At 30.0% G+C, this 25471-nt stretch overlaps 3 protein-coding genes across 3 annotated transcripts; 2 read left to right on the forward strand and 1 right to left on the reverse strand.

The window, feature by feature from the left end:
- Positions 1-1713: 1713 nt before the first annotated feature.
- LOC130960543 (glycine-rich protein A3-like) lies at positions 1714-3473 on the forward strand. The gene is made up of 2 exons (XM_057885959.1): positions 1714-2210; positions 3065-3473. The coding sequence occupies exons 1-2, from the start codon at positions 1847-1849 to the stop codon at positions 3265-3267; spliced, it is 567 nt and encodes a 188-aa protein (XP_057741942.1). The 5' UTR covers positions 1714-1846; the 3' UTR covers positions 3268-3473.
- A 1748-nt stretch (positions 3474-5221) lies between these two features.
- LOC130960465 (probable DEAD-box ATP-dependent RNA helicase 48) lies at positions 5222-7705 on the reverse strand. Its single transcript, XM_057885859.1, has 2 exons — positions 7218-7705; positions 5222-6712 (listed from the first exon to the last, which is right to left on the reverse strand). Exons 1-2 carry the CDS (start codon positions 7592-7594, stop codon positions 5689-5691), a joined length of 1401 nt encoding a protein of 466 aa, XP_057741842.1. The 5' UTR covers positions 7595-7705; the 3' UTR covers positions 5222-5688.
- An 11482-nt stretch (positions 7706-19187) lies between these two features.
- LOC130961400 (uncharacterized) lies at positions 19188-22944 on the forward strand. Its single transcript, XM_057887265.1, has 3 exons — positions 19188-19530; positions 21058-21726; positions 22116-22944. The coding sequence occupies exons 2-3, from the start codon at positions 21119-21121 to the stop codon at positions 22801-22803; spliced, it is 1296 nt and encodes a 431-aa protein (XP_057743248.1). The 5' UTR covers positions 19188-19530; positions 21058-21118; the 3' UTR covers positions 22804-22944.
- The last annotated feature ends 2527 nt before the right edge of the window (positions 22945-25471 follow it).

Here is a 25471-nt window from a genome sequence, read left to right on the forward strand (position 1 = left end):
AAATTTTTTTCGTTGAGTCTGACGGAGGTATTTGCACGGAGAGACTAATCCGTCCAACTTTTAAAAAGGTGAGGGACTTAAAAGTATTTTTCAATGGTCAGAGACGAAAATGTCTGCAGGACAAAAAATTAGGAACCTATTTGTCCTTTTCTCTAAGATGTTTTATTTTGTTACATCTCTTTTTTGTAAACAGAGGGTGTAGTGGTTTATCCTTTTTCCATCTTACTAATTAATTACTATTAATAGTTAAAAGAATATATAATAAAATAAAAATAAATGAGTGGTGGTAATACAATATAATTATCAAAATCGAACTAATTAATTAACCGGATCTAATGGAATCACTTATTTTAAATGCTAATTAAATACATATATAATTAGATGTAAACTCATTGTAAAATATAATATTAATTAGGAGACAACTTTAATAAAGATATTAAAAAAAAATTTTAAAGATGTTTATATGTGTCAAATTATTATTGGACATTTTTATTAAACCGATTAATAATTTATTTTTTTAATAAATCAGAATAAAATCGGTTTATTATGGTAACAATAATAAACTCAATTGTCTGCATTATAATTATTAGACCCGGTTTGATCCGATTGAATTATACAATTTAAATAGAATATCTTTAAATTTTTTTATAAAATGACAAATATATCTTTGACTTTTTGTTTTGCAAACATTTGAATCTCTAAAAATTTAAAAATACAATTAGATACCTAAAAAAAATGAATTTATTGTTATTGTTATAAAAAAATTGATTTTATTTTAATTTGTTAAGAAATTCAAAAATAACCGGTTCATTAATACGTCTAATAATAATTCGACGCGTAAGCATTAAAAAAAACGTTTTATGCATTTTTATAGAAATAGTTTTTATTAATTATACAATTTATATGGTAAAATTAGTTGTATTTTTGTAAGTATTTCACAAGAAAACCGGTTAAATTTTGTCTTTCCTAAAAAATTTCCATGTTTCGGAAGATATTCTCCTACCCAACAATAGAATATTAGAAATTTAGAATATGATGTTTTACTTACCCAGTTTTTTTTACGGAGGGAGTCTTAAACTTGCGATTTTAGATGAATATGCATATAAAAAGATTATGTTATTTGAGTTATAACTCATTAGTATTTTAATTATTATTACCATGTGAAGTTTTTTTAAAACAAATAAAAATTAAATTCTAATTTCAAATTAAAATATTATACTCAAGTTTTATTTAGTCACCAAAAAAATACTCAAGTTTTATTTTCTTTTGTTTTTAAGGGCCAATTGTTTTAAGATCGCTTAGTCAAAGTACGCAAGACTAGATTATGTGGAGGTTTTTACTATTGTCAATAATTTACAAGATTACTCTAGGTTTATTGATCTTTTAGTGTTAAAAATCTGAGATATCATGTTTTAGAAATGGCGTGCTGATCTTCGGTTGATCTTGAGAGATACAAATACAGTGATAGACATCGCAAAAACCGCAATGAAGACCCTTTCTCTCCAAGTAAAATTTTCGTTGCTTTAAAAAAAATTTAAGAGTAATATTCAATAAAACTGTTTAAACAATTTTTTATTTTTTTTCTCTCTTAATTTTTGTTTATTTTCTTTTAAATCACAAAAAAAAAAATACGCAAGACTAGAGATTATACAAGTTCCAATGGTTACGTTTCCCAGTTTTCCAAATGTATATAAATATTCTATGGTTTTATTATTGTTTTTGCCTTTTAGGTGGATGCTCAGGTCATCAATCAATAAATAAATCAGAAAGCAAATGCTTTGAAGCAACGCGTGACTTTGAAGAAGAAAGGATCATCAAATTGTGAAATCAACTGAGTCGAGTTAGAATGAGTAAAGACAAGAATGATGGTGAGACTAGTGAGAAAGGACTATTTTCACATTTAGGAGGAAGCCATTATTATCCATCAGCACCACCGTATCCCCCTCCATACCCGGCAGCAGCAACAGGGTATCCACCACAAGGAGGCTATCCCCCAACTGCCTATCCACCAGCCGGGTATCCACCCGCCGGAGGATATCCACCTCAAGGAGGGTATCCGCCGCCTGGAGCATATCCACCACATGGAGGTTATCCTCCTTCAGGGTATCCACCTGCCGGTTATCCTCCTTCGGGATATTCACCTGCTGGTTATCCTCTTTCGGGGTATCCACCACAAGCTTATCCTGTTTCAAATGGCCATCATAATTCAGGTATACTTAGCAATCTTAAGCTTTTATGGAAATTATTATAACTCATAAATTAATGTGTATGATAGTTACAAAGCTGAGATTATTTGAGATGATAATTATTTTGTTTTCTTTGTAGAGGGCATTGGATTCCAAGTTTTAGGATAGTAAAATGTTTTTTGAATACATATATGAATAAAGGTATTTCTGATTTTTTTACTTTTGCAATTTGGTAATAGTAGAAGTTATTATGAAAATTTTAACTTTTGGAAACAGTATGAGAACATCGGTTATTATAGAGAGGGAAATAACAAACAAAAACTATTAGGGGTGCTTTTGGAATGTGAAACACCAGAATGGGTAGCTACTTACGTGCTTCTTGTATCCCTTTTATCAATAGTATAGATATAAATTATGTTGAAGAGGGTGTTCTTAGCACATCAGTAAGGTTGCTGCCTTGAATCCAAGTAAAGCACTGTTTTGGTGCAAGCCGCAAGAGCGATATCAAATCAATACAAACTTTGAATTCTAGACACGAAATAGCTCTCCTTTCGTGTGTTGGGATTTGTTATGATTAATTATGATTGAAATCCTTTGTTTTATCCTCTTTTTTTCTTATATCAACAACGAGAACAATACTTTATCCCACATGGTTGAGCACTAGTTGGATCATTTGATGCCGTTGTGTTACTTAAAAAATTTTAAACCATGTGGCCTCTCAACTTAAGATTCTGGCTCTGCCACTGTTAATAGGACTCTCACCTAATGTTTTCTGGAATGTGTTTATGTTGATAATGCATCTTTGCTTCTCCGGATGAAGGCTTATGATTTGATTTCAATATGAAGCCATGGTGGGTACTGACTTCTTCTTGTAACAGGGCACTGGCCTGGTGGCGTTGGTGGAATGTTAGCAGGGGGTGCTGCTGCTGCGGCCGCTATGTATGGTGCTCACCATTTGACTCATGGTCATTATGGTCATCATCATGGGTTCTTTGGTCATGGAAAGTTTAAGCATGGGAAATTTAAGCATGGCAAATTCGGCAAGCGTTGGAAGCATGGCATGTTCAAGCGATGGAAGTGATACTATGGCCAATATGGTGTATGGTCATGACTCATGAGGGTTGTATTCTGGGATGAATAATGTTTACTATTAGCAACTTAGTTTTTGTTGCAATGCATGCAATGAAATAGTTTAACACTATTTTGTCAATTGTTTTTGTTATGCCTTCTGTGATTATGTGTGTGATTCCTGTATATATGTATATATAAGAAAGCCGTCTTCCTTGATGAGTTTGTCTTGTTTTCTTATGATTTTTTTTATTTTTCCCCTTTACAACTGCTTCATGTTTGAGAAGTTCAGTAAATTTTACTCATAACCCGACAAAGTCAAACACAATGTTTACCGTTAACGCAATTTGACATGAATTTGGTGTATCTTAGCAACTAAAATGAAACACTTTTCACGGGTTATTCTGTTCGCATAAGTTAACATGAAAACTTATATCTAGATGTCAATCTACATTATCTTAATTTGTGTTATGACTGTTATTTTTTACAATTACTTTTTTTTAGGTAAAGTATTTTTTTTCTAAAGTTTGTAAAAGTTTTAAAAATACCCCTATGTTTTATTTTATTTCAATTTTGTTCCAAAAGTTTTCAATTTGCATCAAATATACCCTTGACAGCTAAATTTTAAAAAAATTTAAGATCAATCTAACAATAATATATGAAAATTATGTTTGATTTGCTTATGTTGAGGGTTATTATTATGAAATTGTTGTTGAATTGGTCTTAAATTTTTTGAAAAACTAGCCGTCAGGGGTATATTTGATACAAATCGAAAACTTTTAGAACAAAATTGAAACAAAATAAAACTTAGGAGTATTTTTAAAATTTTTGCCAAACTTTAGAGACAAAAAATATACTTTATTCTTTTTTTTTTGTCATATGCGTTATATGGGTTCCTCATTTTAATGATCTAGTACATTCTTACATCAATTTATCTAGATAAAGATGTACAGAATTTTTACCATGACAGGAGTTTATTATCCAAAGACCATTGAGGTAGAATGGCATCACAAAGATCATTGTGCTCAAATGCCACAAAGGACAAGATGATCAACTTCAACAAATAAATAAGGCATAAAAATAAAGGGCCAACATAATCAAATTAGAGGAAACACTCCTTGTAAGCCATTGTAGGCAAACTATTAGCTTGAATATCAGTGATTCTGGAAGTGATCAAATACTTTCATATTCACAGAAACTCAGAAACTACCTGGCAATCATGGAACTATTCCACATAGTATATTCTGTTGAAAAACTAAGCACCAGCATCAACTAAACCATCTTTTTTCATACATCTTTGGCACATTCTGTTGTAAAGTCGATTGTCATCATGTTCAGCTTCGAGATTTAAAATGATATTGATTATAGCCTAATATGTTTCCTGACTCAATTTGCCATCGGCATTAGCCAAAATGTATTGGAAATAAGGAAAGGAAAACTGAAAGAATTGAAGGAAGTCTCTTTACCCAGGATAATACAATAATGAAAGCATGTCCATGCTCAACAATTTGCAAATCAAAGACACTAATTCCATTGAGAACACGGTCAGAAGTGTTGATAATATTGCTACTTACGAATAACCAAATATAGCCAATAATTTAAAGGAAGCTGAGGGAGTGAACAGAATAGAGACCAAAGTAAGAAGAGGAGCAACAATCAATCTCTAAACCACCGCAAAGCTTGAACAGAACTATGGTCTTATGCTTAAATAACACTATTGGCAATAACAAAATCGTAATGAAGTCTAACATAAAAGCATGAATAAGTCTGACATATAGCAAAGAGAAGGCATGTGCTAATATCTGCTAAGTTCCAAGTGTTTATCCAGAATTTTATTCAGATTCATACACAGTCAATAACTAATAACATGAGAAAGTATTAATTGGTACAATAAAAATACCAGGTTTTTTTGTGTTGAAATTAGAATGTTTCAGCAGAAAAGAAAGAAAGAGGAATTAAGCGAATAATACAATTTAGGAATTGATCAGCAATTCATCATATTGAGATTGTTTCAACAAATCTATGACCTCATTCGTACTAATACTTTAGGTCAGTTACCACAGAATTAAAGAACAGATCACCCAGGAAGAACTACATGGCAATCATGAAAATTAAAACTTCTATGGATTTCAACTAAAGACATAAATGATAAATAGCTATAACGAGTAATGTTTCTTTCAAGACTCAAATGTAATATATACAAAATAATATAGTATTTGACAGGTCCTTGTGCAAATTCAACTTGCCGCATATTCAGACAAGACATTGTTGTTTTCATGGAATCAATAAATTCTGAGGAATTAAGCTGACTAGAAAGGCCTACCAAAATGGCAATACATTTTCCGCATCTGTCACCTTCCTCAAGAAACATTTTGCCGATAGCAGCACTCGATTCATCCTCTACAATGCCTTGATTGACTGAGTGTTCAAACCATTAACAATTTCTAGATTTAGATTGCTCACTCTTCCTGTGGAACCCGTAACTTCCATCCTGTTGCAAATCCATATCATAAACTTCAGAATTAGAATCTCTGACTCTTGGCGAATCATAGCTTGAATTTCTGCTACTGTATGTTCCACCTCTTCTGTTGGCACTACCTCTTCTGTTGGCACTAGGATTACCCCGACCCCGCCTCATACCAGAACCAACTTGGCCAGAGTACGACCCATTAGACCCATTAATATCCCTGGATGCCAACCTCCTTCCATTCCCATTCTTCCTCACTCTCCCATCAACATTCCCTCCATTCCTCTCAGAACTAAAAGGAGAAGAGGGATACTCTCCATCATCAGACCCACTAACATCCCTTGATGGAAACCTCCTTCCATTGCCATTCTTCCTCATTCTGCCGTCAACTCCATTCCTCTCAGAATTGAAAGGAGAAAAGGAATACTCTCCATCATCAGATCCATCCTCATCATCCTCTGAAAAAGGCCTCCTTCCATTCGTATTCCTTCTCATTCTACCATCATAATTCCCACCACTTCTTCCACAACTCAAAGGAGAAGAAGAAGAACACACTTCATTATCAAACCCATCACGACCACCCTCTGACATAAGCCTGTTTCCATTCCTATTCTTCCTCATTCGGCCGCCAGAATTCACTCCCTTCCTCGCATTCCTATTCCTCCCATTATTCTTCAATCCACCATCAACACTCACCCCATTATTCTCTGAAGAGCTCAACAAAGCTGAAGAACACTCCTGATCATCAGACTCATCATCCAGACCCTCAGATGAAAACCTTGCAGCAGAAGAAGAATCCTCTCCATCTCTATGATCACTAACCCCGCTACCCTTCCCCAGCAACTCATCAGCATCAATCCTCCTATAAGGCCTGATACTATGAACAACCCCTTTGGGGAAGAACCTTGCAGATGGCAACTCATCAGGTGTTTCAAACAACTGAGGCCCGTCCTTCTCGCTCCAGAGGTCAAACCCACCAGGTCTTTGAAACCTGTACTCAAACAAATGATAAGACTGTCGAATGAACAGTGCATTCTGTACATTCCGACATCAATAAATGAAGCAGATCCTATAACAAGTGATTAGTACAACTTGCATATTTAACTTCAAACTATCGCCACTAACTCTAGCTGACTAACTTAACACTATCAAAGGTACTGATAACATTTTTTATAAATTAACCTCAACTGATGCAGTTAACTCTAACAGCCTAACTAGGTCTATCACAGGTGCGAAGAACAATTTTTATAACTAGGACTAACCAATTAAATAACTTAATCCCTGGGAAACGAAATTTTATTAATTTAGCAACCGAAAGATTTTCACTTTAGTGAAATGTTATTCACCTGCCTTCAGGAAACTGTGATCAATAGGGATCCCAAATGATGAAATTGTTCAACTACTGTGCTTTTTTTCTAAAATCAGTTTGCATAACTAACTTGAATTATGTCACAATCATAACAAGCGATGCACAATTTGCATAACTAACTTCTAACCTGTCGGCGAGGACCTTGACTTGCTCATCGGCCCGAACAGAGAACAAGGTAGGGGCCTGCTGGACGGGCTCCCAGGGTCTCTCGAGGTCGGAGACGGCGGCCCGGAGCTCGGCCCGCTTGCGCATCTCATAAATGTGACGCTCGCGGGAGAGGCGGGCTTTGAGGAGCTGCTTGGCCTTCTTGGCCTGCATGCGCTTCCACTGCCACTTGGAGACCCCGCCCGGGTACGTCCTCGGTCCTCCGCCCATTCGGATTATGGCGGGAAACCGAGGGCGCACGGGGGGCTGGGGAGTGGGTGTCACCGATACTGAGAGTGACAGTGACACTGATTTGGAGAATGAGATCTGCTGTGGGATATTGGGGATTAAAAGATTCATTCTCTGCGGTGGAAATAAGGATGGAGAAAGCGGAAACAACCAGTTTTTGCCTGCCACACCTTCCTAGTTCGGCATCGAAAAATTCAGCCGGTGACGGAATAATTTCTCATGTTATCGATAATAGGTTATGAATGAATTTGGAAATACCATAAAAATAATTTATATTTAGTAAATGATTTATTTATTAGATATAAATATTTGTGATAGTATTTAAATAAATATTTAAAAAATTCGATACAAATTTTATTCTCTAGATTTTTGTTTTTATATTTAAAAAAAAATATGATCATTTATAATAAAAATTAAAAAAAATTATTTGACAAAAATTTATCAAATTTTAATAATGAAAAGATATTATTTTTTTAGTTATGGTTGCAAAAATTTGTATCAAAATTTTATCTCTAAAATTATTTTTAGAATATATATTTAATATCTAATTTTTTGTTATCTTTTTTAATTCTTTAGAGATTTATCTGTCGTTAGCATATTTTGAGATTTGTTTTGTGAGTGATGCAAACTTTCGAGTATCATTTTATTAATTATAAATTTAATTTAATTTTTCATTAAAATTACATTTTAACCTTTTGAAAATTATTTTAATTTCAAAAACTGATTCATTCTTAAATGTTAAAGAGTGTTGTATTCTTTGTCAATTAAATAAATTTTTAAATATTCTCTACATACAAATAATTTGTCCATACAAGTCATTTTAACCTAATTTAGCTCACGTGCTTCTTAACATAACTAATTTTTCAATTTAAGCACAAATATATAACTTCCTGTTTTGAAAAGATTTTGTTTTCTTTTTCAAATTTTATCAGCGTTTTTTGCCTTCTCTGTGTTTTTGTTCCTTCATTTTCGTATGTTCTCTCTACATTTTCTTTCGCCGTTTTCGTGCGTTCTCTCTGTGTTTTCTTTCTTCATGTTTCTCGATTTCCTTTGTTCTTTGCCTTCATTTTTAAAATCAAGCTTTGAAATCGTTTTGAAAATAATGAATTATTCAATTTCAGATTATCAACTGAACCAGAGCAAAGTGAATTATTGTTTTGAATACAATAAAGTGCCTGAGGTGTGGTTCAATTCCAATTAATATTTTTGTTAATAGTTTATGATTATGTAGGTGCATAATATTGTGAACCTTGCTTGTGAAAATTACTATTCATTATTGATTGTTTGAATTGAATGTAATGTAGTAGTTCTGATGAATTTGTTGCATTTTATATCAGATTTTTCGGTGTAAATCATAAATATTTTGGTGTATTGGAGAAACTTTTCGGTGTATCTACAAGTTCTAATTTTTTCAATTGAACGAGGATGAATTGTATTATTGTTTTGAATTGAATCAAGTTATGAGGTGTGGTTTGAATCTAGACAATATAGTTTGTTTATAGTTTATGATTCTATAGTTGAATTGTTTTAGTTTCTGTTTGATGATGAATTCTGAATCTTTTTTTGTTATTTTTGAAGATGATTCTATAGTTGTAGTTGCATTCTATAGTTTATCCTAACTTTAATATGGTGTATTGTGGACTATTTTGAGTATATTTTGTAGTTTCTGTGCGATGTTGACGAGGAGTTTGTTCCAAATATTGCAATGACTTTTAACACGGTTGAAGATGCTGCGAAATTCTACAAAGATTATTCGAAAGATGCAGGTTTTTCTATAAGAGTTCAGAGCACAAATAAGAAGAGAAATGAAATTAAGAACTAATTGATTACATGTAGTAGAGAGAGAAAATGAAAATCCAAAATATCTCTGGTTGAGAAGACAAACCCCTCATCTGGTTTAAATTGTCCTGCAATAATTTATATACACATATTGAAGGACATTGGTATTTGGATCATTTCGAATGTTGTGTTGCATCATTCACATCCCTATTGTCCAAATCAAACAGAGATGCTTAAACAGCACAAGGAACTAAGCATGTCCGTGCGACGTATAATAGAGAATAACGAAGAAGCAAGAATTAGACCAAGCAAACCATACTAATAATTTGTCGCAGCAGTCGGGGTCACCGTGAGTTAAATTTTGTCGAAAAAGATGTGAGAAATTACATCACAAGAGAAGTGCGGAATGTTTTGAAACTAGAGGATGCAAAAGAATTTGGAAAATACTTATTAAGAATGAAAGAGAATAATCAGAATTTCTTTTTCGAGCTTGAACTCGAAGTTGATCAGTCGATTAAGATAACGCAAGGAATAGGGCTACCTGTGAGTATTTTGGAGATGTTATTTCATTCGATACCACCTACAATACAAACAGATAATATGTTGTTCTGGTTTATGCGTATTTGGTCCGATTTTCAGTGTATAGAGGTATTAAATTAGTGGATTTAATGATTTTGTTTCTGCTTCGTCGTATTCAGGTATAATCTGGTTTTTGGTTCTTTTGTCGGGGTGAATCACCATAGTCAGTCAACACTTGTGGGATGCGCTTTGATGAAAAACGAGGATACTCAATCATTCAAATGGTTATTTGAATGTTGGCTTCATTGCATGGGAGAAAATGCTCCGAAAGACATTCTTATCAATCAATGCACATCGATGCAAAGGGCTATCGAGGCTTGTATGCCCATAATGATTCATCGGTGGTGTATTTGGCACATCATGAAGAAGACTCCAATCAAATTAAATGGCTACAAGAAAAACGAAGAAATCGAACATGAGATGAGTCATGTTGTTTGAAACTCTCTTACAAAAAAATCATTTGATAGGAATTGGAATGATTTTCTGATGAAGTACAGTCTTAGGGAAAACAAGTGGCTTTCAGGTAAAGTTGTTTTTTAAATTTGCAACAGAGGTGTACATTGCATGTTTTTCAATGTATCTTAGTTCTGATTTAGGTGGTTTTTGCAGAGCTTTTCGAAGATCGTCATTCATGGATTCCAGTTTATCTCAATCACCAGTTTTGGGTCGGGATGAGAGCACACAAAAGAGTGAGAGTATGCTTACTTTTTTTAACAAGTTTATTATGCGGAACATCTCACTTATCCAATTCGTCAAACAGTGCCATAACTGCCTAAGAAGTGGGGAGCAGAGATAGAGAGAATTAGATGCTGCAGATTTTCATACCGTCATACCGTGTGCAATAAAATCGTCAATAGAAGCTTAGTTTCAATATGTGTATACTTACAAGAAGTTCAGGGAAGTCCAAACATAATTCAGAGGGAAGGTGAATTGCATAACAAGACTAACACACTCCGCTCTAGGTTATACGGTATATGAAGTTGTAGAACAAATTTCAAACTCAACATTCAACAAGTTTACGGTTACATATGATAGTGTAGCAGCAGAAGTGAAATGCCAGTGCTTATTATTCGAGTCAAGAGGGATATTGTGCCGTCACTCTTTGAGCGTGTTAAGTTTTGAGCGAGTAAACAAAGTTTCACCGAGATATATATTGGAACGATGGAGCAAGAACGTAAAGAGGAGGCACACACACATCAATAGCAGCCACGACGAGCTTCTTTTGGAGCCAAGAAGTAAGAGATTTGACGATTTGGTGTTTCAGTCACAAAATACATGTGAATTTGCACCAGAATCTAAGGAGCTGGCTGCCATTTTGCACCGCGCTTACGATAATGCCATGGTTAAGATGCAAGAACACAAAGTCAAAAGTAACGAAAAATATTCGTTATCTCACGAAGATGCTAACTTGGAAGCTATTAACGAGCTTCAAAGCCCTCCACGGATGAGAACAAGATGATGTCCCAAAAATAGACTAGGTTCAAAAAACGGAAAAACAAATTGCAAATGCTTCAAAGAAAAAGAAAATAAAAGCTCTGATCGAGGTAAAAGTGATGTTCTTTAAACAGAGGGGTAATATAATTGAGTTTATTTTTGTTAATAGTTTTGCTAATATGTAAATTTATTTTTTGCAGTTGAACCTTTGGTGGATCAGTGGTGCAATCAAATTCGAGCCAATATCATGAACATATTATGAATTATCAGTTCAAATATTCAGTAGTATAGGATAGATTTTAGGGTGTAGAGTGACACTATTTTAGTGTAGGAATGAACAATTTTAGATGTATTATGCACGCTCTTGTTTTTTATATATTTTTTTGTTCTTTTATATTTTGAGATATTACTGTTTGTATTAAAAATTAGTGTGTTGAATTATCTAAAAAAATTTATTTGTTTTAAATTTACAATACATATACAATTCAATACTTAAAAAGACTAACCATTCAAATTTATGAATTTTCATAACTCTTGGTTAAATATTCTAAGAAAATAAGCACTCAAACTTTAATGTATTATATTATCATTTATAATTTAAAAAAATCAATTATAAATCACAACTAATCCCTCAAAATAGGAGGTAAGAGTATTATTTATATCAAAAAGGTTTAATAGAATTTGTTATTCACAATAATAAATTTTAACTATTTTTATATTGCAGACTTTATTTTTACTGTTTAAAAAGACTGAACCTCAAAAAAATATAGTGTTAATGTTTAAATTCGTTCCTGAAAGATTACGTGATCTTTATTTTCATCTCCAAATGATTTTTTTAATCAAATTAGTCCATAAAAAATAAATTATTAGTCAAATTAGTCCTTTCGTCAATTGAATGATAACGTGTCACGTGACAGATCAATAACACGTGACACGCTACATGACAAATCAGTGTCACGTGTCACTTTACTAAACTGTTAATAAATTGAGTTCGATCTCGTTCACGAATAGACTTTACTCATCTCCAACTACTTTAGTGTCGGGGATGATGATTAACTAGGCTGGTGGAATGATGAGTTCGATAAGATTAATAATGGTGGTGTGATAATGTTCTTGCCTTTGAGAAAAAAGAAACGAAAAAGCAAAATTACGTAAACAATACGATTGAATAATAAAAGGAGTATAATTTAAAAAAATAAATAATTTTAATTTAGCCTTTTAAATAATAAAATCTAATTTAGTCACTCAAATGACATAATTTTTTCATACTCAATTAAAAGATTGCAAATTTAAGTTTCTTATCTTTGGTAAAAAAAAAAAATCTAATATTTTTCTCTTCCTGTGAATTTCTCCAAATTCTTCTCAAATCCACCTGCATCCACACAACAACTAAAAGATAACACATTAACGTACGTATGTTTAGATTGAAATTTATAAATACAAATTTGTATAAAATTGATTTTAACTAAAAGTAAATTAGTGCATTTATACTTTATGATTGATAATTTTTATATTAAAATTAATTATAATAAATTAAATATTATTTGAATTATATTACTTAAAATAAATTTGATAAAAAATTATTGAAAATAATATAAATTTAAATAATTATTTTATATTATTTTATTATTTTATTTTAGATATTTCAATAAATGTTAATATTTTTTTAGTATTTTCGGTAATTTTTTATATTTTTTAGCTATAATTTTTTATTTTTTATTATTTTAATATTATTTTTATGTTAATTTTTTTATTTAATTTAGTTTTTTTAATGAAATTAATAAAATTTTAATTTAAAATAAAATAAAAAGCTCCATACAAAAAAAACAAAAACAGTAAAAAAATTTATATAAACAAAAGAAATAAAATTTTATAAAAAATAATAATATGCATATGAGACGATGAGAGAGATTAGAGAAAAATCATTATAAAAAAAGACAACAAAATTTATCATATGAATAATAAATGATAGATTTGATAGATAAAAATTAATTTTTTTAATTAATGGTCTAATGAAAAAAGTGAACACAAAAATTAAAATTTTTAGTTTTAAATAAACATGAGTTAGATTATAAAATTACACTTGTATTTAGTGGGAGAAAAAAATAGTCAAATAAAAAAAAAAGTGAAGTTTTTTAAAAAAGTAAATGTACGTTTAATGCTTTACATGCTAAATCAAATACACTCCCAAAAATACTTTCACTTTTGTGTTTAAGGGCGGTATTGGAGTGTTTTGTATGTACCGCTATGGTGTGTAACAAATGTAACAATTAATTTAAAAAATAATAATAATATAATTGAAATTAAATTTATATATAATGTGAGTCTCATAGATAACTTTAGAAATTTAGTTCGAGAAATGTAAACAAATAAGTACGGGTAAAACCAAATAATTGTGTTGGCACATCTGAAAATTTACGATGAAGACAAGATGGATGTTGTTTTAGTAACCCTACAAAACGTTATTGTTAACGTACTAATGCATTGCTTCGGAATTTGGAAAATAGAATAACATTGGGTTATTAAAAGTTTAGGAATCAAAATGAATTATAAAATCAAATTTAGAGGACTAAATAGATTTATTTGAAAAATTAAGGTTTAATTATTTCACTAATTTTTAATTTTTTATAATTTTATCAAATTTTTAATTAAATTTTTATATTTTTTTAATTAAATTTCTAAATTATTTTTTAATTAAGTTCATACCGTGATAAAAATATTTGATTTAACAAAATATTATATTTTTAAATTAAAGATATCTTACCTTTTTTTGAAGAGTAGTGCTAGGGAGCTAATAGTTTAAGTGTACAATGTGTATAATGGGCTAAATCTTTAGTCCATGAATAAAATGAACATCACCCATACTATCCAGAATAACCAATTCGGATACCAGGGATAATAAACATCTCATGTCATAAAACCACTCATTCCAAAAGCTTAAGCTGATTTTGGGATTCAGCAAGGATTGAACTCTTGACCTATCGGATCTAAAATTCTAATATCATGTTCCAAAAGCGTAACCTGACAAGATAATGTAACACTAATAATCATATTTCTAATACTGCCTAAACTTCCATTGTACACATTGTACGCTTAAACCATTGACTCCCTATACTTTCTCTTTTTTTAAATTCTAACTATTTCTCTTTCTATTTTCAGAAAAATAAAATTAACCTTTTCACTCGTCTTTCTCATATTTAAGTGAAAATCCTTTTTTTTTATTTTCTCTTTTGTCCATTCGTTGTGCATACCATCGTCAGCCGAACTCAATTCTACCACTAAAACATTATTTAATGGTGTCACTTTGTCATTGTTATCACTACCGTTGAAGGAGTTTATGCTAAATTTTTTTTATTACAATTGTGCTTCTTTCTCTTCTTCTTCACAAAATATGTCATTACAAGTAGGTTTGGTTTTCACTGCTGTTACATGCATTACCACAATTTCTTCTACTCAAAATTTTGAGTTATGTGAAGATACTCAAAATTTTGAGTTCTGTGAAGATAGTTTTTTTTGTTTGATTATATTTTTTTTCCTTTTTAATTATTATTGATTCGGTTGTCATTGTTGTGCATTTGAACTTATTTATTTATTATTGATTCTATTATCAGCACCATCAATACCATATCTAATGAATTTTATTATTAACCTAACTATAATTTTTTTTTTCTCTGTGCGTATCTGTATATATATACTCAAGCCACAAAAAAATTATTTGTGAAGAAGGGGTATATAACTTTTTTTTTTGGTCAAGTATAACTTTTGAATTTATATAACGAATAGAGAAAAGTGATATAATTTTCTACTTGTGACATCATTAATGAATGACAGTATGTGATATAGACCAAGTGTTAAATTTGTGGAGTTTTTTTTTTAATCAAAAATAGAAAATTCGAACCCACAACTTCTTAATTGAGTATGTCATTTGAGCTATTATTTATTGGCAAATTTATGGAAATTTGTTAATTACAAGTTGGTGTTAAATGACGAAATCTAAGTTGTTATGTGTATTTTTGGTGGGAAATTAGGGTTGCGTTTGTTTAGAGATAGATAGAGATGTAAAATTATATTTGATAAAGGAAACATGAATAGAGATATTGTGTTTAGAGACACTGTATTAATATATTTTGTATTCATTTTAATAGAAAAGACACGGAGATATTAACAAAGGACACAATTTATTTTTTATTCTTTTATTATTTTTGTTGATTTTTTATAATTATATTTTTCATTTTAAATTTTTTAAATAGAAAAAAATAAAAATAAATTAAATTTTTATAATTTGTTTTAATTTATAATCAAACAAAATATAAAATTTTGTGTTTCTATCTTTTATGTTTTATTTTCAGTGTTTTATCTTATTCTATTTTTTAAAATAAACGTAACCTAAAAGACAGTGTCAAAATGTGAAATGACACAAAAAAATTTAGCATCCATTTTTAAGGATCCAAAACGTAATATTTATTGAGGATTTAGATGTTATGTGGAATATATGAGTCTTCATCAGGGATTAAAAGAAAATAGAGGAGGAGAAAAATTAAAGAAAGATTATGAGAGTTAAAATTTTATTGAATATGAGTGATTTGTAAAGAATAAATAATGATTATAATAATAAATTTATTTTTTAACAGTATTTATAATATTTGTTGTTAAGAGAAATTTAATTAAAAAATATTAATTTAAAAATTTAATTAAAAAATAATAAAATTATAAAAATTAATAGAATAACTAAATCAAAAATTAATTTACCAACTTGAACTACGAATAAAATTTGAGACGCCAAATTAAATTCTTATTTGATTTTTCTAATATATTTAAATTAAAATTATTTGAAAACGTTAAAGATAAGACTAAGACAATAAAGACAAATATTTTATTATCCTTAAATATTATTTTCAAAATATATATATTTTGGTAATAAGGGAGAAAAAAAAAACAAAATTTTGAAATACTATTTATTATAGTTGCACATGTGTGTACTTAAAATTTTAAAAGAAATTAAAAAATTTGTAATTATTGGAATTGATGAAAAATGTAAAATTATTGCTATAAATGAGATTAGAGAATATCTAAAAAAAAGAGTTATAACAAGTAGTTCATCCAATAATCTAAGAGAAGATAATACCATTAAAATTTGAAAAAATTATGCATGAGACAGATTCGAATTATCTCCTAAGACAACTATATTTTTTTGTTTTTAATATTTGTGATTTTTTTAAAAAATATTTTAAATGTTTAATTTTATTTAATTTTATTTATAATGTTTTTTGTTTATTTAATTTATTTTTAATATTTTTAATTTGTGTCAAAATTATAATTATCAAAATCAAATTGATTAAATTATCAAATTATTGAATCACTAGTTTAAACGGTAAATTATAGGTTAAATTGGTTAATTTAGTTATAATTAAATAATTAAATAAAATTATTTTATTTTAATTTTTTATTTTTATAATAAATATTTTTTATTTTTATTTTGTATTCAATTAATTATTATTTTTAAATTTTAATAATTTTTATTTATTATACTTTTTAAGTATTTATAAATTTATATTTATTATTTTTTTAAATATTTATAAAAAATAAAAATAACAATAATAAAAATAGAAAATATATTGTGGTTAATATTTTTTTAAATTTGTAAATATAATTAATTTTATTTACATAATACATTTAATAAAAAATTATACATATAAAAAATATTTTTCTTAATTTAACTGGATTTGACCGGATCCATTTAAACCAGTTCAATAAAATTTTATTGAGTTTGACTATGTTTAATTGGGTTAATTTCTTAATCAGTTCGAATGATAATCCAACCTGAATAGATGAATAGGTGATCGAAGGTTCGACCAATTGATGATTCAGGTCTGATTTGATAATTATGGTCAAAATTATCCTTAAAAATCTTTAGTTTTACCTCTAATATTTTACATAGAGTTAATATTTGAGGATAATTTTGATACAAATAAAAAAATATTAGGGATAATATTAAATATATTTTTGAAAAAAAATCTCTGAGAAAAAATATTAAAAGTTAAGAAAACGAAGCACATGTATCTGATAGCGATCCCAAACTTGATTTGTTGTTACACTCTTTATTGGTTACAGCTGTATTCACGACCTTCCTCTCTTCTTATGTTCTTTCTTTCTTTCTTTCATTCTCTTCCTTTTTCCAAGTTCCAACCATAATTAAATAAGATAATGTTTTATATTTTTATGAGTTATGACGACTCGTCTTTCATGTATTATTCCAAGCTTCAAGTTCTTTGTGTTCATACTTTATAGTGTGGTTCAATTTTATGGATATAGAAGATTTGGGTGTGTTATTTTTAGATGTAAAGTTATGTTATATAAGATAAAAATGTGGGACAGATTTTTTTGAGGTAAAGATAAAACAATTCGGACCATGCAAGTTTTTCATAAATAAAATTTTGCTTCATAAATCACATGGTCCGATTTATAACTGATAGAATTTGAAATCTGAAATACGCAATTCGAATTCTTCGTTTTGTTTGTTCAGGCTAAATTTGTTAAACAAAACGCAATTCAGACCGTCCGTTTTCAGGAACACAATTTATAGAATCTGAATTTTGATTCCTCTGATCTCACAACCAGGTGAAGCACCTCTCATTCTCATATGCCAGTCCAACACCTCATTTCCTTCCATATTCAAATTAAAAAACGTCATAGTGTGTTGGTTTCGTTATTTTAATCTTTTAAAATATATTTTTAATTTTTTAAAAGAAGAGAACAACTTAAAAAATGCAACTAATTTGATGTGATTTAGGTGACAGACTGACAGCATTATGGGGATTGGGATTGTCCATTTTAAAATATTATTATTTATAAACAAGGAGAACTTAATTCTAATTTATTTTATAAATAAAAATTTAATTTTATTTTAATAAAATAATTTTATTTAATTATATAATATTATTTCAGTAAAAATAAATATCTTTTACAAAAATTACGTGAATGATTATCAAATTAATTTTAAACTTAATTGTATAACTCATCAAAATTTTCATAAAAAATTAAATAAAATATTTAGTTCACTTATTCCTCAAATTTTAAAACATTCCATACACCTACACTCAAAATTATTATCTATTTTTATTTTGATTTTTAATTGAATCCAAACTACAAAGCAAGCTTTTGTTTATCCCAAAGTACAACTGTCACTCAATAAATACTAAGAACTTTTCCACAACTGGTAATATCTTAATCAACATGGCATATATTACTATAAATAAACTATAAGCTATATATCTATTTAGGATTCAATTTTCATGAGTAGTTACTATTAATAAAATGCATGTAGATAACATATAACTAAAAATATATGTTAACATTATTATTAATAAAACTTTTTAAACTCACTATTTTAATAAATAATTTTAATATATATATATATTTAAGACATATATTAAACAAATTTTAATAAGAGATAAACCCTAATACAAGAGCCAATTGATATTAATCGAGTAATTAATTTAATGATCAAACAATTCATAAACTAATCATCAATTTATTTTATTAGAAAATATCAGAGAATATAAAAAATTTAAAAAATTAAATCTTAATAAAAATAAAATAAAAATTTACGTATAATTATTTTTATATAAAATTATTAATTAATTTAATATATTTAACTAAATTATTATCTAATAATTTTTAATTATTAACTTTATGCGGAGATAACAACATATGAATGTTCGTATAAAAATAAAAATAATTAACTATCATATTTTTTTTTATTAAAAATAGGAAACTTAAACCTGTAATCTCTTAATGATAAAAATTTGACATGAAAATAATTAAATAAATATCTTTATTTATAGAGGAAATTAGCAATGTAATAAAGAAATGAACAAAAATGAAAAAGACAACTATGATTCCTTTACTTTCTCCGTCTATTTCGTGAGAAATAGTGTGCAAAGTGCGTAAAATTATTTTCTCTCTTTCTTTCTCCCCACACAAGAAGGAAAACACAGAAAGGAAAGAGAAAAAGAAAGATAAATATTGCGGTAACGGAATAAATTAAATGATTATATCTCAGTGATTGTTGTGATAATTGTTTTCTCGTGATCCGCGCTTACAAATCATACCTTTGTTATTGTCATCATCAACAACAAAATCTCCATCAATATAGATATGGATATGCTCCTCAATGTTTTCTTGAATTTTGTTTGATCAAATAATCAATCACCCATTTCAAACTCAAAGACTTGCAATTTGGACACTGCAAAAAGGTGAGATTTTTTCCCCCCTTTTTTCCTCAGTTGGGTTTTGTCAGTGTTTATTGTTGCCTTAATGATCTCTTTGTTGTGGTGTTTTTTTCTTTTTCATTTTTTTTAATGAGAAAATTGAGCTAATAGATTTTGAGCTTTTAGCTATGGTTCCTTTGAGTACAAGTTTGATGAATTATTTGTCAACTGTCTAAGTTATATATGCAATTTGTTGGTACATTTTTGTCTCATATATATATATATATATGGCTTTGACTTTTGTCTTTGTTCTTTCATTGTTGTTTACTTTAATTAGTTTTCATGCTGCCGTTTTCTTTTCATTGATGCAATTATGGGGTGGTGTTAGAATTTTCACTTGACCCTTTATCATGTTCACAATTTCACTACTTCTTGTGATGAGAGTTTATACTTGGATTTGTTGAGTGATTCTGAATTCACAGTCCCTTGACGTGCAAGTTATATGTTTTTTTTGTTGAACTTTTGAAGAGAATAATGTTGGGAGGATTCTCTGTCCCGCTATTTGTAATATTCTTCATAGTTAGATAAGGACTTGGTTGATGTAAAGCCTCTCTAGAAAATATCAAATTTGATCTAACTTGTTTAGTTGTCTTTGTCAGTGTGTTCTTGAACTGAAAAGGATATGCAGATAAATCCTTTTGATTTTAACTTTCAGATAATCAATAATTTGACTCTGTTAGCACCTTTTTCATCAACCAAGTGTGCATTGCTCTAATTTAATTACTGTTTGATCTTTATTTTTCTTAAAGTGGAAGAAAGTTGTGAAAACTTTGACCTGAACAAGAGATGTTCTACAGTACTCCTGCAGAACGAATTTCTTTATACAAAAAGTATCTCAAGCATTGATTATCCTTTTACCCATTTTTATTTTCCCTTCCCTTTCTTTTTAGTGCTTATGGCTAAGATTTTTTCAGTTCCTGCTTTTAAGCTGATATCTTTGTCAGCAAGGAGTGAGCCTTTTACAAGTTCGAATACATACTTGAATTGGAGATCAAAATGCAAAGCTGATAAGAGGTCATGCTTGTTTAAGTTTGCCCTTTCAACATCATAACTGCAATTGCAACACAAATATAGATATAATTTGAAATAATATCAGATTTTTAATCTTGGCAAGTCAATGATTAATCCATTGCGGATCGGAGCTCCATTTAAGGGTTTGCCGCTGGCCAATTATCTGATATTAGCAGCTACTTATTCAACAGAACAACAAAAATTGCAGTTGTTGATCTTCAATTCTAATGTTACCAAAAGCTCTATTTTATCTGTCTTTTTCCTTTTTCCTCCTTTAGTTCTAATAGCTTATAACCTTCAACTACTATTCACCTTCGTGACCAAGTCATCAAGAATTTGATTGTATAATAGAATCTCAAGATCTAAGTAAAGTGTGTTTTCTTTGTGTAACATGACATGAGTAAATGTTAGCCAAATTTTTACTTTCTGTTATGTCTCAAACTTATAGTGATGTCTAATGGAAATTGTTTAAAGCCAAATTCTGTGCTTTCTATTTCACAGACATTGAGGTCTTAGAAAGTAGTTGTTTGTATCCAATGGGGGGAAGATTATTGTGACAAATATGGATCCTCAGGCCTTCATTAGGTTATCAATAGGCTCTCTTGGGCTACGATGTGCTGGAATTGAGGGAAGCACCGGAAGATCTAGAACTCAAAAGCCACCTTCTCCTTTTGTTTGTGAGATAAGGCTCCGGGGTTTTCCTGTTCAAACATCATCAGTCCCCTTGATATCCTCTACCGAAGCTATACCTGACATCGAGAATGTTGCTACTAGCTTTTACCTTGAGGAATCTGATCTAAAAGCATTGTTGGCTCCCGGTTGTTTCTATAATACTCATGCTGGTTTGGAGATTGTTGTTTTCTCAGGTAGGAAGGGCTCCCATTGTGGAGTTGGCATCAAAAGGCAGCAAATTGGGATTTTTAAAATACAGGTAGGCCCTGAGTGGCAAGAAGGAAAGCCACTGACTCTTTTTAGTGGGTGGATAGGTATTGGGAAGAGGAAACCGGAGAACGGACGGGCAGTTGCCGAGCTACACTTAAGAGTTAAGCTAGATCCCGACCCTCGATATGTATTCCAGTTTGAAGATGTTACCACATTGAGTCCTCAGATACTTCAACTGCAAGGCTCCATCAAGCAGCCAATCTTCAGTGTCAAGTTTACTAAGGACAGGTGAACTCAAAATTTTAAATTCATTTATGATTTATCTTTCACTACTTTAGGCCCTTTTACAAAATCATACTGAATATCATGTTTTCAGGTATCTGCATGAATTGAAAGTCTAGTTTGTTGCATGATAAATGGTCATTCATTAATTAACATATTATAAAATTACTACTGAATATGGAAAGTTTTAATTTACAATTTGTTACATAAGAACTTAAAGCCCAAACTTTTTGCTAATGAATAAAATCTTTCTCCCAAATGGAATAGTCTTAATTGGAAAGTGTAGTGTGTTAGCTTCACTATATCTGTCTGTTGGATCTGAATATACAAAATGTGAAGATTTCAGTAAATTTGTTCTGTTGTTAATAAAATGTTTGATAGTTATGAAATGACAGGGTTTCCCAGATTGAGCCATTGAGCAATTATTGGTGTGGTTCTACGATTTCCGACATGGAGATGGAGAGGCGAGAGAGAAAAGGGTGGAAGGTGAAGATACATGATCTATCTGGCTCAGCTGTAGCTGCAGCCTTCATAACAACTCCCTTTGTTCCATCTTCAGGTTGTGATTGGGTTGCAAGGTCCAACCCAGGAGCTTGGCTAATTCTTCGTCCGGACGCTTGTAGACCAGAGAGCTGGCAGCCGTGGGGAAAGCTTGAAGCTTGGCGCGAACGTGGCCTCCGAGACTCTGTATGCTTTAGATTCCATGTCCTATCTGAGGCTCGGGAAGGCGGCGAACTTCTCATGTCAGAAATATTTTTAAGTGCTGAAAAGGGTGGCGAGTTTTTCATAGACACTGAAAGACACATGCGGACTGCAAACACTGCAGCAAGTCCAGTACCTAGTCCACAGAGCAGTGGGGACTTTGGTGCGCTCACTCCGGTAGCCGGAGGCTTTGTCATGAGCTGTAGAGTTCAAGGGGAAGGGAAACGAAGTAAACCGTTAGTCCAGCTGGCATTGCGACACGTTACTTGCGTCGAGGATGCTGCCATCTTCATGGCACTTGCGGCAGCTGTTGACCTCAGCATTGAGGCATGCCGGCCGTTTCGTAGGAAGATTAGAAGAGCTTTCCGGCATTCTTTCTAAAGAGAGAACAATGCAAATGTAAAATAGTAACTGTCAATAGTTGGAAAGAAAAAAGTGCACAGCATAAGTTGTTAAGAGAATTCAACTCTCAATATTGTAAGAAGTAAGAACTATATAAAAGAAGAAAGCCTTTTAATTTAACAAGTGTTCTTTGAAAAAAATGGTTTTGATTTGATAGTTGATATTGAATGATTCTTCAAACATTTAGATTAACACAATTATCCTAATTAATTGGGTAAAACATGACAACTGAAATTAGAAAAAGGAAAGAGTAGCAAAAGACATTGTTTGTGTTTGAGTGCTCAAATAGTCACATATCTGATGAGTGACTATAAAAGACATGGTTTTCTATTAGTTAATGCAGGATCATTTACTAATTCACTAACATCTGTCGCCTCCTCATTTTGAAGATCTTCTTTAGTCTTGGGACTTTTTTTTATGAGTGTGTTGCATTTTTCTGAAAAAATTTACTAAGATGCTACCCTTTCTATATTATTTTAATTAATTATAACAACTCTGCCAATGCTACATCTGTAGTACATAGCCGGTCCCAAATCCGGATAAAGGAGAAGGATTGTGTTAGGCTTTCGACAGCTAACATAAAAACTTAGTCGAATCTTTATGACATGGATCAAAGACGTTATTGCGCTAAAATTAGGTCGTTGCCCAGAAGAAACGCGCTGTATGGCTCGCATACACTGTCAAATGAGTAACAGGCGCTGCATCGGTATCCGGGTGTAGTGTTAAATGAATAAGGGTTCCCACGTTTTCGTGAACGGACGAAGGTAAATAAGTTAGTTCACAAAGAAAAAGGTAAAAGTAAAGGTTGGAACCACAGCAAGTTGAGATATTACGATCTCATTTACACTGTAAACGAGATAAAATTTAAAAGTAAAAAATGATAAAAATTTCAAAAATTACGTATTTCAGTAATTTTAATATTTATTTTATTTATTTAAAAAACTCCTTTTATATGTATATAGATAAGCATGGGCTGAGACAAAAGTTACACACATAATACTAATATACAAACATTTTTCTCTCTTTTTATAGATATACACTGCAACATATAATAGTAGTAAATATATATGGATCATCTCAGTTATATTGAAATAATAATATTAGTAAATATTAATACTAGAGTTCTCTATTTATATTTACACTTCTTTATTTTATATTTATTTTCTCTTTCTTATTTATTTATTTTACAATATGTTATCAACACGAGGCTCTGATCAAAAGTTTGAAATACTCGAGTAATAAATTTTCATTATATCAAAACTCTCTCATTTTGAATTTAATGTTCTTGATATATCTGAAAATAACTACTTATCATGGATATTAGATGGTAAAATTTATCTTGATTTAATGGATCTTGAAAATACTATTAAGGCTAAAAATAAAGCATCCCAGAAGGATAAAGTCAAAATCATGATCTTCTTTAGTCGTCATCTTGATGAATGATTGAAAAATGAATATCTCACACTAAAAGATCCTGTAAATCTATGGAATAACCTTGAAGAAAGGTATAATCGTTAAAAGACAGTGATACTTCCTCCAGCTCGATATGAGTGGACACACTTGCATCTGCAGGATTTTAAATCTATAAATGATATAATTCAGCAATGTTCCGAATTGTTTCACGAATGAACTTATGTGGGAAAAAGATAACTGATAATAACATGTTAGAGAAAATTTTTTCGACATTCTATGCCTCAAATGTGCTCCTGCAGCAACAGTATCGAGAAAAAGAATTTAAAAATATTTTATGAACTAATTTCTTGCCTTCTTGTTGATGAACAGAACAATGAATCGCGTGCTTTTAACAAATCATGAAGTGCGCTCAGCAGGCGCTGCCTTGTTTTCTGAAGCAAATACAGCAAATTATAACTTCAGAAGAGGTAAATGGTGACACTTTAATAAGAAAAATTATGGTAGGAAGAAAAATTATGTTCACAAAAAAGGGTCTCACCAGAAGTGGAATAAAGAAAGCAATAATGGGTAAAATAAATCAACAGAGGATAAATATTTCCTTTGTAGTAGAAAAGGCCATTAGTTACGTACCTGTCATATCCCAAGGCATTTAATTAATCTTTATCAAGTATTTTTGAAAAATGATGACAAAAGAAAGGAGATGAATTTTGTTTCAAAGGATATTGCTGAAAATTACACCACTCATTATGAAGTATCTGATTTCTTTAATAATTTTGAAGGAAAAATTGGTCATTTAATTAATGATGAAAAAATTTAACATTTGAATTCATTAAATATTTATCTAAATAAATAATGTAAGAAATTTTGTTAAATTTTATTTCCTATACATTTGAATTTTAAGTTTGATGTATATAAATAATGTTTAATAAAATATTAATGTTTATGTTTAAAAATTTCAAAATCACTAAATGTGTATAATAATAATAGTAAAAATTTTAGTATATGATACTATGTACAATGCCTGTTAGAAAAATAATTCCAATTAGAAATACAATTTTATTGTGCATGTACTTTTACTCATTTTATTATTATTATTATTTGTCATTGAAGAAAATGGTAAGGACATATAATGAAAATGTTTGTCTTGCAGATATTACAAGTTCGCATACCATTCTCAAAAGTAATATATTTTACTCATTTTGTATCAAAAGAAGAATGTGTTAATACTATTATT

This window comes from Arachis stenosperma, chromosome 2 (genome assembly GCF_014773155.1).
Source record: "Arachis stenosperma cultivar V10309 chromosome 2, arast.V10309.gnm1.PFL2, whole genome shotgun sequence".
Taxonomy (NCBI): domain Eukaryota; kingdom Viridiplantae; phylum Streptophyta; class Magnoliopsida; order Fabales; family Fabaceae; genus Arachis; species Arachis stenosperma.

Excerpts from the sequence above, each read along its gene's own strand:
- LOC130961400 (XM_057887265.1), top strand. The coding sequence starts at position 21,119 with ATGGATCCTCAGGCCTTCATTAGGTTATCAATAGGCTCTCTTGGGCTA. Across the intron at positions 21,727-22,115 it reads GTCAAGTTTACTAAGGACAG|GGTTTCCCAGATTGAGCCAT; the intron begins GTGAACTCAAAA and ends ATGAAATGACAG.
- LOC130960465 (XM_057885859.1), bottom strand. The coding sequence starts at position 7,594 with ATGAATCTTTTAATCCCCAATATCCCACAGCAGATCTCATTCTCCAAA. Across the intron at positions 6,713-7,217 it reads GTCAAGGTCCTCGCCGACAG|GTTTCAAAGACCTGGTGGGT; the intron begins GTTAGAAGTTAG and ends GTTTGAGTACAG.
- LOC130960543 (XM_057885959.1), top strand. The coding sequence starts at position 1,847 with ATGAGTAAAGACAAGAATGATGGTGAGACTAGTGAGAAAGGACTATTT. Across the intron at positions 2,211-3,064 it reads AAATGGCCATCATAATTCAG|GGCACTGGCCTGGTGGCGTT; the intron begins GTATACTTAGCA and ends TTCTTGTAACAG.